At 40.7% G+C, this 12870-nt stretch overlaps 1 protein-coding gene across 1 annotated transcript; it reads right to left on the bottom strand.

Annotated features, from left to right (window-relative positions):
- Window positions 1-10094: 10094 nt before the first annotated feature.
- Window positions 10095-11774, bottom strand: LOC147886998 (elicitor-responsive protein 3-like). Its single transcript, XM_087394866.1, has 5 exons — window positions 11425-11774; window positions 11260-11325; window positions 11054-11180; window positions 10818-10935; window positions 10095-10573 (listed from the first exon to the last, which is right to left on the bottom strand). Exons 1-5 carry the CDS (start codon window positions 11489-11491, stop codon window positions 10433-10435), a joined length of 519 nt encoding a protein of 172 aa, XP_087250992.1. The 5' UTR covers window positions 11492-11774; the 3' UTR covers window positions 10095-10432.
- Window positions 11775-12870: the final 1096 nt, after the last annotated feature.

Below are 12870 nucleotides of genomic sequence, written 5' to 3'. Positions count from 1 at the left end.
TGCATTCCTGAATTGTCGCCATGCATTCATGCAGACTCTACATGGTGGTGCCATCAAGTTTTTTGGCAAAGGGAAAGTGGAACTATAATAGGGTGACTACGTGTCGGTCACCCTACTGCAACATCCATTGGCATTCAACACCACAATGGGAATACTGGTCATTTTTGTTAGGCCAAGGTAGCCGCTCTATGGGAACATTGGTCATTTTTGTAAATGCCAAGGTCATCGCTCAACGGGAACACGGGTGGTACTAATTAACTGTGCTACTTTCACCTCAAGTGGGTAGTCAATGCCAAGGTCGTCGCTCGATGGGTCCTCGAAAACTGTAATAATACCCCAAAAAACTAGACATCATCAATTTTTTGAACGCATAGTACCTCCCCATGTATGATAGTGCCCCAAGTTTGATTGTTCTGTAGAAAACCAAACAACAAAGTGAAGAGCTTAGGATTGGATTGCCTCACGTAGGGTGCATGACATCTCCCCCTTGCCTGCGTCTCCCCCTTCTCTTACGACACCCCCTCCCCTCTTCTCTCTGACCGGTCATTGTGCTATCCTCAGCTACTAGTGCGCTTGCTTCTAGGCTCATCCTCTTCCAACTTGCGACCTTGCTAGATTTTGTCTTCCTCCCCTCTATCATTACACAGCAACAGGTTTGGATTGTTCTTGCCAATCCCTTCTCTCTCCTCAGCCCACCATCTTTTACACCCTTCTCCTCTTGCATGGACATGGAGGCCCAAACTAAAGTTTGAGCCTCTACCCCCTTCTCCTCTTGCATGGACATGGAGGCTCAAACTTGAGTTTGAGCCTCTATATGGTTACTTCCCCTTCTCTTCTTGCATGGACATGGGGGCTCAAACTTAAGTTTGAGGCTCGATATGGTTACTTGAGATATTGGCACAAATGGGGGGGGAGAGAGAGAGAGAGAGAGAGAGAGAGAGAGAGAGAGAGAGAGATGCATACATTTAATCTTCTATATTAGACATGGTTGGAAGGGACCCTACCTATGCATAGGTGGAAGATCAGTTCAATGCATTGTCTCAGCAATATGGCATGGTTGAGGACCCTATGCCAGCAAATTCATCAGACATGGCTAGAAGGGCCCCTACCAAAGCACAATTGGTCGAGCGGCTAGAGGCAATATGGCAAGATAAAAAATGGTGAGTTAGACTGGGCTCTCCTCCTTGGATCACACCTTTGTTCCTCCTCTACATGACTTCGACATGAATCAGTAGGACTTGGAAAAGAGTTATGTTGTGATCCTAGAGGAGGCAATTGAGTCAATGGAGAAAAGGATTGAAAACGAGGAGCACAACCAAATCCCCCTCCCAACCATGTTTGGATCCATGGGCCCTCAGATCCCCTCTCCCCACCACCCACCCATGATTAAGATACATTTTTGTTTTTTGTAAAATGGATTTTGTAAGGGGATTAGACTTTTATTGTTTAAATGTAGAGGTTGACATTGCAAAATATTTTTTCAGATAGTTTTTTTGTGTGCTTACATCTTATTCACGCAGAGAGGAAGGTTTGCAATTGTGGACTAGTTAGTTGCGATTCGGAATGACTGTGTTATAACAATAATAAAAGATATGGGATTTTTTTTGGTGTCCTAAAACAACATTGTATTAAGAGAAATACTTTTTTTTAATGTACATCGAAAGAGAAGATTCTGCCTCCTAAGTAGGTAGGAAATTGCAAAACTTCATTGACTAACTAGAGCTGAAAAAGTTCTAAAGGTTTTAGGCTACTTAGATCCAAGGGTAACTACCAACTCCCAAATGAAGATAACTAGATCCATGCAAGTATTGCCAGCATTTTTTGGGGAAAAAATAATCACAAAAAATGTCCACAAAAAGTAATCAACATTTCTGAGAGGCAATGCCTATTTCCTATCAATTTTTGTTTGAACTTCATAAAATTATAAGAATCCACAGGCTTTTTGTAATTGCCTTTAGTCCTTGGCAATGTGAGGCTTGATTGTTGTACGTTTGTGTCCTACCTATCTAGTAAACATCATAGCTTCTATACCCTTCATCCTTGGTATGAGTCGAGCCTTTGACTTTAAAACACTTATTTGTGAAGGGCTAGGATATTTTTTACATTATGGCTGACACCCTCTGATTGTCTGCTATGAGATCCACTATTCTCCTTTAATGTATCAACAATGGAAAGGCTTCCCATTTTGAACTTCGTGTTTGACCACTATTTGTTTTGATCCCCATTGACGGATCACTTCTCAAACCACATGGTACAATTCATCATCAAGCTGCAACAAGTAAGGTAGCAACTCTGCCATGTTTATCATCATTGTCAACATTAATGTACATAAAAAATGTAATTTGATGGGGGGCTAACACAACCCTTGTATGGTGAGTCATCAAGGAGAATTTTTCTTTTTGCATCACATCCAAAAAGCATTTGCAAGCCTGACCAAAGGCTTAAACGTGACCTCATCACACACCTGAATTTTTTGGTTGATATATTTTTCTCTTTCCATAGGTGTAGCATCCCTGTTGGCTCTAATTATAAAGAAAGTAAGTCTTTTTTCTACATACTCCTCTAGACCTTTCACCACACCTAGTACTTCATGCCACATTGTAGTTTACCAAATGCCCACATTGAAATTGCTTAATAAGGCCCTCAAAATTCTATGCATCCATGTCTAGGAACCAAGAACATTTTACCAAACCTTAGTGATGTGTGTATTAGTGAGTTGTACCAACAACTCTTTAGATCAATCCATTTAAATCCAATATCACTCTCAAATTAGGCTTCTCCAAATGTACCACCTCGAGATTATCAACGTTGCTTGCCATTGACTCCTCTAAACGGTCGAGTGTTGTACTATTGTTGATGCTTTCTACTGTGTCCAACTCCATGCACTCTTTATTACATTACATACAATTAAAATTTATGAATATTTGTCAATTTGAATTATTTATTATTATTTCCAATACTTTATGTCTCTAAGGCATAACATGTAAAAGGTCAACTTGCATTTTGTTGTTTTTTAAAGGTAGAAATGTGATTGTACATGTGTTATATCAAATATTCACAATTTTGATTACATCACCAACCTTAGATTATGCTATGTTCATACAGCCAACATGGAGAAATGCTTTGTTGGGAGACAAAGGAAAATTGAATGATGTCTTATATGCAATATGGCAGGTAGCAACAGCTATAATCATTATGAGCATATGGAAACACTGTAATACACAGGAGGCTGTTCTAAGTTTTTTTTTCCATCACTTTTGTATCCACAATTAGTCTAATAAATCTTGTTTCTTGTAAAGGCCACTCACAATAGTAGAGCTCTAATAAACATGATAATAAGAACACCAAGAGAGACATTGTTGTATTTGTTTAGCCTTGCTGTGCCACAATATTTGTATCAAATCCTTCATATTATCCACTGATGAATTAATAGCTCAAAGTGGCCAACCTCATTTACGATTAAAAGGAAGATTCAAATAAATATCTGTCCTTATTGCTCAAGTAGGAGTAAACTCAACAATAATTTTAGCAATGTCCAATAGCTTTTGTTGTAGCATCAACCCCTTTTTCTTCTTGGGCATTCTTGTCTTTGCCCTTTCCAAGTACGTCTTTGTCCCCTTGAAGGACAAGAATCTTTTCAAATAATTGCATAATCTTATCTTCACCATTTAGCAATATTGTATTTTCATTCAAATTAATATCCAATTCCTTTCTAGATTGGGTAGTTAAACATCGTTGATCCTATTGTGCTGAACATCATTGGGAATTGTTTAGGTAGCTGAACTTCGTTCATGTTATTGTTGATTATCATTGGGAGGTGAGTAGAGGGCATGTGCACCTATAGAAACACATTGAATATTTTTGACTATTGACTTGGACATATACTTGAATATCAAAAAAATTTCAATAAACATCTAATCTTGTTTTGGTTAGCATCCAACACCTGCTTTTCTGTCATAGTCACCCTTTTTAGACAAACTGTGTGGAGTTTGTTTCAAATTCTCTCCACCGACCCTAGGGCTATCTCTAGGAATTGACAAAGGCATTTGATCCTCTTTTATACTAGTATTCACTCATCAATTCCTCATGAGGCTCAAGCTTAAGTTTAGCCTTGTGAGGCAAGCTCAAACTAAAGTTTTAGCCCCAAATTACGTCACAAGTCTAGGATTTGTTTAACCTACAAAAACATGAGGATCAAACCTTATGAGGCTCAAACTTGAGATTGAACCTCTTTTTAAAATGAATAGAATAACCATTGAACACTCAAAATGCCTTTTCAAGAAATAAATCTAAAGCTTTGACATTGTTTATGTATCCGCTGGACTCACCTTTTTTACTTTCATACATCCATACTCATCATACTCATTAATCACTATATCTCCCAAAATTTTCATATTATTTAGCTAGCCTTTTTTTGCTTTCATATATCCATACTCATCAATCACTATATCTTCCAATGTGGATTGCATCTCTAAGTTTGTCATAGATGATTCAAATAGCAGTTTATCCCTTGCTCTATCCAAAGAGTACATGCTTCCCAATGGTATGTATTGCTCTGCTTCACAAAGTAGGTCTCCAGGAAACACACTTTGCATCTTTTGTTGATCATCTAATTTCTCTCTCACCACATGATTTCCTTCCAATTGGTCACCCTCATCACCTTGCATTTGTTGTTGATCATCTGATTTCTCTCTCATCACATGTTTTCCTTCCAATTGGTCAACCTCATCACCTTGCATTGTTGTTGATCATCTGATTTCTCTCTCACCATATGATTAATCTCCAATTGGTCAATCTCATCACTAGCATCTGCAATAAAATGAGTAATCTCTAACATTTATGAAGGATTCAACATAAATCAATAATTTTATACTAAACATAACATTTTTAGACTTAAGTTTGGATCCAATACCTTTTGGTGTGACATTGTATCGTCTCCTTCATCTTTACCTTTGAACTCATCATCATGTTCTAGTTCATCTTCATTTGTTTTTGCATCTCCTATCTATAATGACCCTCTTTCATCTTTGCCTTGGACTTCATTATCATCTTTTTGTTCATCTTTGTTCACCAAATCATCATCTTCCAATTGCATCTAGCCCTTCAATATCTACGTCATTAAGGTCAAGAGCTTCTATTTGATCTTCAATCTTTGCAATGGATGCACACCACTCAGCTAGAGATTCATCATGCTCCACCAAATCAAAGCATGTCTTTTCCGAATTCTAATGATCCTGCCCCATAGTCATGACAATGCATTTTCTTCTTATAAGTAGGCTTTCCACAAGTATAGCCTTCAATCAAGACATCAATGACATATCTATTCTAGGTGCAAAGTCTCACCACAAGAGATCTAATAAACACATGATTTTTGACACCATATATAAAATTGATATTGTTCTCCTCTTGTTGGCTTGAGGATGGACTCCATGAAATGTGAATTTTTGATTTGCCAATAGATCTTGTGGAGTCTTTCAAAGGTATCCACTTTGCTTATGAAAAGCACCACAACTGCACCTTCAAAGCTCCCACATTCCCAACTTTTGGAGTTGCTAGAATCATAACCTCCTATCTCATAATGGAATATAGATGCCACTTTACCCATACCTTCTATGAGGCTTCCAATCTATTCTTATTCCATAAACACAACAAGCACATATTCCAACTCCACATTTAGGTCATTCAACCCTTCAATGAGGTATTTGCAAGAGAACAGGTCCATAAATATGATGCCTTTTTATGAAGGAGGACATCTAATATCGCTAGACCAAAAGCAACACGATGTTTTTTGCTCATATTTGATATCTTCTCCATGTCTAGGCTGATTGTTTCTCTTCATGAACTTGCCCACATGCTTTTCTATACAAGTGATCGAGGTAGGATGTCATTGCATTAGGAAGGGATGGGATGACTTTTGTTCAATTGAGCCTATCTTTGATTGAATCCCTAGACCAAGATGATACTTTGGCATACTCAACGTCTCCTCTTTGATAGGATTGACAAATATCATCCCAACCTTTTTTATTTCTTGTAAGATCATAGTAGAACTCTACAATTGCCTCCTTGAGGACACAATCTATTTTTATCCTCTTTTCCACTTCCAAGAGGACAGTTTGGCATACTCAAAGTCTATTATCCAGAAAAACTGACAAACAATATCCCAATCTTTCTTCTTTCTTGTAAGATCATAATCGAACTCTACAATTTCCTCCTTGAGGACACGATCTATTTTCATCCTCTTTGCCACTTCCTCCATGTCTGTAGTGCTAGTCACATTCTTTCCCTTCTTTAAAAGAACTATACCTTTAATACATTTTGCTTGAAGTACTCTTACCTCGTCAGGAAAAAGGCCAACAATATACCTAAACAAAGTCGGTGCATCTGTTATAGTGCTAGGAGCTTGCCACGATTGGCCATTCTTGATTGTACTAGCAGCAGTAAAGGTATGAAATTTAATTTCTTCCTTTGTGTTTGGGAGATTGCCATGTGCATATTCATCCATAATAAATTGCCAGTTCTTGAAAATATCATCGTCATGAAATAGCAAATGACCATCCGCCTTGTAGGATCCATGTTGAAATGTGTGTTCTATTGTCTCCACAAAATTCTGCAAGGGTAATCTGAAAAGACAGTTAGCAAATTAACTAGTTGCACAGATGATTATTGAGGACAATGAATATTTCCAATGTATGGTGAGAAAGACATCATGATGATCTTTCTTTCTGACATTCACTCTAGGTTTGGGTCATTGTGGTCGACCATATCCCAACCATTGGCCCCTTGCTTGACTAAGCTAATCTACAAATGGCTCCTTTTGCATAGCCATGGCTATAGAAATGTTGGCATCCTTGGATATTAGAGTAATAAATTTTGGAGGACAATTGTTGGCCCTTGATTACAATAGGCAGACTTACCAGCACATGTTAAAGAGTGTGTGGCACTTGTTCTTGGTGATTAGGCGGTGATCATTTGTTAACTTTTGAATGGCAAGTGGCAGCAAGTGGTGCAAGTTAGCTAACTTCTAAATGGTGAGCACTAGTAATAGAAGATATGACCTTGTGTCTAAGAAGCAAAGGCAACCAAGAACTAAGGGTAGTAGACCAATGGCAAGTAACGGTTCAGCAAACCAAGTGCATCAGTATTAGAAGCTAGTTCTAAAGTAGTTGTAGACAAGGCATTGTAACAGAGAAAAGAGAGCACAGTGACATTGCGTAGTTCATGCTCTCTCTCTCTCTCACCTGGCTTGCTAGGATAGGAGTTTATTGAGTTCATAGTTCAAGATGAGGCAGCTTGGTTGGAACAACAGGCTTATTTAATACAAGTGGTGCTTTTTACTTCAACTATTCATTGTGTTTTATTCTGTCTACTCAAATGTTAATGACTCAATTCACCTGTCACCACATAGTTTCCCCTTCAGCAACAATAACCTTGACCTCTGAGTTGTTTTGTTGGCATTTGTGTTTGACACATCCAAGCATGCATGTACATAGTTTCCTAAGGATTTACAAGAGTGAGTATCTTCATCCGAGCATTGCACAGTTGGCTTAACAGTTCACGATGAGCAACATGCACCGAGCACTTGTGAGTTAACCATTGGGGAGTGAGCAGACTAGAGCATCAACATTTGGCAATCCTTCTTTGGAAGGGTTAATTGAATCGGCGAGTTGATGTGTTGTTAGTTAGGAGAATTGAGTGGACTGAGTGCACAATCACTAAGAGAGGTTCATGCTGACTAGTGACAAGTTGAGGGTGTTGTAAGCTACCACAAGAGATATTCTTTTGAGTAACCATAGATGAGTGGCGTAGTCTGGTATTGTATTTGAAGATCGGAGTGTGGAGTACAGGAAGTATTCACAGTGCCAATCATCTAATTCATGACTTAGCCAATGTCTGATACACGCTCGAAAAGAAGACAAAGATATGCAGCCATGTGCAAAGAGTTCTTAAGTCAAAGAAATTGGCTATGTCCAACCATGAGAGCTGGTGTGGTCTCAGAGCTAGAATTGAGTTCCCAAAGGAGGCAAGTAGAAGCATCAATAGTCCAATGGGAGCATAGAGCATGAGAAGAGAGACTCGGCCTTGCTATCCTAGGGGTGGAAGCTTAATTGGTTGAGGTGTTCCAGAAGACCAATAGGCGAGGGTCCATCATGGCTAGATTGAGCACTGGTCTATAGAGAGCTTGGATCTAGAATAGTTAGCCATATCCTCCATTAATCCTCAGCATGAAGATGAGGATTATGATAATAAAAGAACATAAAGACTTCTTCGATAATCGCTTGTTCCATTAGAAGGACATCACCTAGAGATGCATGATCAAAGAAGACCTGAATAGCAGATGGTCAAAGCATCAACAAAAATGATAAAAGGTGTGCTTCGGATGGAGATAGATGCCATTGAGCACCTGCAGGGGTGAACATAGAGAAACTAAGGCAATTTTCTCGAGTTCCTCTTCCTTTGGACAGAAGGCCTGCATAGTCAAAAGTTCTACCCCTCACACGATGTTTGGCAAACATAAGGCCTATTAGCTCTTTCTATCAATCACCCATGACCTCATACATACAAAGGTGGGTATGACAGATAGACGTCTAGAGACCCTCTTCTTTCAAGCAGATGTCATGCGTACCCAATCTATAGAACTAAACAATTGGAAGATTTAGGAGAGTGAACAAGGAAATCTAAAGCTCTTTCAAATATCAAGGTAAATTTTTAAAATTTCAACAGTACTGATAATGAAGACCCATATATCCATCTTCAAAGCTTTTTGTGGGTATGTCATCAAAACAATGCCACAAGAGATGAAGAATACATAGACTATTTTCTGTGTACTTTGATTAAAAATGCATAGAGATGGTTCAATCAATTTTCAATTGGGTATTTCCCTAATTGGTACGCTATGTTTGAAGCATTTTTACATTTGTTTTAACAAGAAATTAATGAGAAATATGTTTGCACATCCATGAGAGCTTGGTTGATTATGGGACGTACTCAAGTGGACTTGGCGCATATTTGTACATAATTATATGTGTGTGTGTGTGTGTGTGTTTACACACACACACTCAGTGTGTGTGGATTTCACACAAAAAATAATGTAAGTTCTTTCTTTTTGAAGGGGGGGGGGGGGGGGTGTAGGGGGTTTCATCGTCGGAGACTCTACTCTAGCAGATTGCCTCCAAGCATTTCACAGGTGTGTGTGTGTGTTATTTTATTTTTTTCGAGGGGAGGGGGGGGGGGGGGGGGGGATGGGGTCATCAGAGACATGACTCTAGCAGATTGCCTCCATGCATTTCTTCTTGGACCAAACAAGGAGATGGATGGAGTGAGGTTGCAAAAGAACCACAAGTTGAGTATAAACATCAACCAAGGTGGAGGTGGAGGCTTGGTATTATTGCCTTGAGTGATAATTAAAATATTATAAAGATATTAAATACTTGATTCCAAGAGCTACATTACAAAAGGCCATAGATTTGCATATTGTGGTGATCATTTACCAATCTATGTATATGTGTTTGTCCTATGATTTAGCTCCATGAAGTCTACATTTGTATACAATGCTTTTCCTTCTCTATGCTTGCCGATTTATATCTATATCTTTCATACTGAAGCCTCCTCGATCACATATGGACAAACATATTGAAAGAGCAAACAACTTTAAGAACTTCATATGCACACTGGATAAAGTACTCCATTGCTTATCAACACTCCAAGTAAATTCCCCTCGTTCCCTCTACAGGACCTATGTGGCTCTATCACCTTGTTTTTAAAGATGAGAGGGTGGGATTTCAAGAACCCATGGCATAGGGCTGTAAGACTAAGAGAGATCATGTGTGTGTCATCTCAAAATTGGTATCCATTGAAAGTTAACAATGTACATACCTTCTTGCATCACTTGTAAGTCAATTTAAGAAGCTCTCTCTCTCTCTCTCTCTCATCTCTGTGTCTCTCTTCTTACGTTATGAAGTTTATTGTCTACAATACAAGGCCTTTCTACAACTAGTCTCAAGAATGGAGTTCATTGAGCGTTTTCCAGGTGGAGTGTGTGAAGGGTCCAATAGCATGCATAGATATAGAATGATGTCCATGGATATTAAAAACCTTATGCCTCCTCTCTTCTTGACTCCAATGCGAGCTCCAATGGCGGGTACTTAGATTAAGACAATATCCTAGGGACTCCGAGGGAGAGATGCAATTGCAATCATGAGTCTAAACTTTAAACCTTTCGATCTTAGATGCAAGTTCAATCAAACCAACGCAAGCCACTTACGATTGAATCTGAGGCTTTCACAGTTTGCTCGATGCTACAGCTTCCCATTCATGACTGCAGTCTCTTCAGAGATACAATGAAACAAGACAAAGAAATGTTGAGCGAGATGTTAGCCATGCCAACGCTCCCCATACATGATTCCACAGGATACTCAACTGCCGCATCACACCATTATTGCCACCCACCCTCGTTGTTCTCTCCGTAAGGCCCGTCACTCATGTTCTGATGCTGCTGGTGCTGCTGCTGGTGGTAGTGCTCTTGCTTGAAGAGGATGTTGTGATGGTCTGTAAGCTTGTGATGAGTTTGAGACGCCTATCATGCAACAGATAGCACGGGGTGAGGTTTAAGCTCGCTTTGCAGTGAACAGCTACGCGCGAAGAACATGAATCCTGTTGCATACTTTCTATGCTCGAAAGCTTCTCCAAGTCATTCCAAGACGTCTTTCCTTGCTAAACACTAACGATGTTTCTCTGAAGAACTCGATATATGTTACCCGAATCTTATGAGCGTGCTTAGAGCTCGCAAATCTACATGGACGTCGTCGTTATCCTCTTACCTTGCGCGTGAACTTCAAAGCAACCTCCACTTGCCCGTGAATATGCCCAGAAGGACGAACAATGTCGTAAAAATCGGCAGGCACTTCGAGCTCTGCCAGCACCTTTGTCAACGGGATCCTGCGGTTGACAGAATCTTATGCATCAAAGAAAAACACGGGTCCAACGAAAAACGCACAATTCATAATCCAGTTTGTGAGTGGCAAACTTCAGGTTTAAAGGTTATCTGAAGCCTTACTTGGCCGTGCCGATCGCGTCGTCAGCGGTGTGCTTATCCTCATCTACGAGTTTGATGATCAGGTCTGAGGTCTCCTCATCGACTGTGAAGGAAAAACTCTGGTTCCACTTGGGATTTGATCCTCCTCCTGCGCCGTGCGGCAACCATCGATTAGTCAGGGAGAACGAGTGAATCGCACGGCACTTTGCCTAAGAAGCTTGTCTTACGCTTTATGGTTGAGCTTTTCTGGTGCTGGGTCTTGTAAGAAATGATGGCGTAAGGATCATCCTTTCCTGCATTCATCGCAAAAAGGAGCAGGATTGTTAATATCTCTTCTGAGTCGTGTAATTTCGATTGCCAAGAAGGAGAAAGGCGAAAGGGGAGGGACGTACCAAACAGATCGGTATTCTTCAGGCCTTTTCCTGCGATGAGCTGCACTTCTAGAGTTCCTTCGGCCATTTCGCACGCTAGATCTGAATCGGAGGTCTTAACCAAAATCTGAGTCTTGCTCTTACACGGAAATACGATCGGCAAGTCTCGTTCCTGGGTGCGTAAAATTCGATTGGCCAGTGGCCTGCAGTGCAATTTTTCTTTCAGATTTCTGGGCTTAAGCGTGTCCAGCCGAACAGCTTGTCCGTAATAGTGAGGCAAAGTGTCTCAGCTGGTCGTTTCCTCCGCCTCCCGTGCGTTGAAACCGATGCCCTCCTACGGTGGATCGGTAACATCGGTTTATCGGTCGATTGAAGTTTTAAGCACGACTCAGGACTCACGACCGTTGCCTCGGCCCTCGAACTTCCGCACAAATTTAAATAAATTCACAGATTCAATCAGTCGCAATCGAACTGCGAGCTCCAGACTTTCAAAGTCCAACGTCCAAGTTGCTAAAATTAAATAAACCCTGCGTCAAGGCTCAAATGCATTGAATACGCTTGCTAGCGCTCCTGCCAACTGCACGAATATAGTAACGGATAGATCTATGATATGCTTTGAAGCTATAACTTCTAGACTACATATTCCAACTCGCAAGTGAATAGGGCCCCCCAAATTGAATTTGGGACCCTATTAATTAATTCGTGAGCGCGCGCGGGCGCGGCTGTCGGTTAGGGCAATTAACCAAAGGTTCAGGCATAGAGGGTTGGAAGGTTCCAGAGTCCAGAGTGGATAGTGCGTACCTTCTTGGAGAAGCTTCTGCTCTCCAGAAGGTTCCGCTGGTTGCTATAAAGAGCAGGCCAGGCTGAAGGAGACGGGCAGAGGAAGAAGGGGGCTGTGAAAGCCTCCCAACCACTGTGATGAGCAGCAAGGAAGGAGGAACAAGAGGGGAGGGCTAAGTGGAGGCAGTGGAGGGAGGGGGAGAGGGGAATGTGGAGAGGAAGAAGAAGAGGCTAAGGGAGGAGGGAGAGGAGGCGAAGGTAGGAGCAGGACAACAAGAGAGGGTATGGCAGAAGAAGGAGAGGGAGCGGACAGAGCGGACGGAGTAACAGAAGAAGGCGGAGGGAGCGGAAGAAGAAGAAGGAGCAGCCATAGGTTAATTGCGGAGGAGCAGCCGATTAAGGGGGTTAAAGCTTAGGTTAATCGCGAAAAGGGAGGGGGGGCACGCGAGTTCGCTTAATTAATTAATTGAAAGAATAGGATGATTGCGAATAGGAGGGTCCAACTAGCAAGTGAGTAGGCAGCCTAGGGTATTGTTGCGTATCACCATGTGGGTGCTATGACTTTGATGCTCAAAAGAAAATCCTTCTATCTAGTATCAACCATGTAAAATATGTCCCCGTCTTTACTAAAATCAAAATTCTAATTAGGAATAATTGCATCCCCCAATTCTAACTTTAGTTTAAGTT

The sequence above is a fragment of the Dipteris shenzhenensis genome, chromosome 23, assembly GCF_047967505.1.
Source record: "Dipteris shenzhenensis isolate YYH24624 ecotype China chromosome 23, Dip_SZ_1.0, whole genome shotgun sequence".
In the NCBI taxonomy this organism is placed as follows: Eukaryota; Viridiplantae; Streptophyta; class Polypodiopsida; order Gleicheniales; family Dipteridaceae; genus Dipteris; species Dipteris shenzhenensis.
Note: the sequence above shows the minus strand (reverse complement) of the source record. Positions and strands in the feature narration are given on the sequence as shown.

What these genes read in the sequence shown, in the direction of transcription:
- LOC147886998 (XM_087394866.1), bottom strand. Translation starts at nt 11,491, where the DNA reads ATGGCCGAAGGAACTCTAGAAGTGCAGCTCATCGCAGGAAAAGGCCTG. An exon ending in GAAGAATACCGATCTGTTTG is followed by an intron (nt 11,326 to 11,424) that starts GTACGTCCCTCC and finishes CGATGAATGCAG; the next exon opens with GAAAGGATGATCCTTACGCC. An exon ending in GACGCGATCGGCACGGCCAA is followed by an intron (nt 10,936 to 11,053) that starts GTAAGGCTTCAG and finishes TGTCAACCGCAG; the next exon opens with GATCCCGTTGACAAAGGTGC.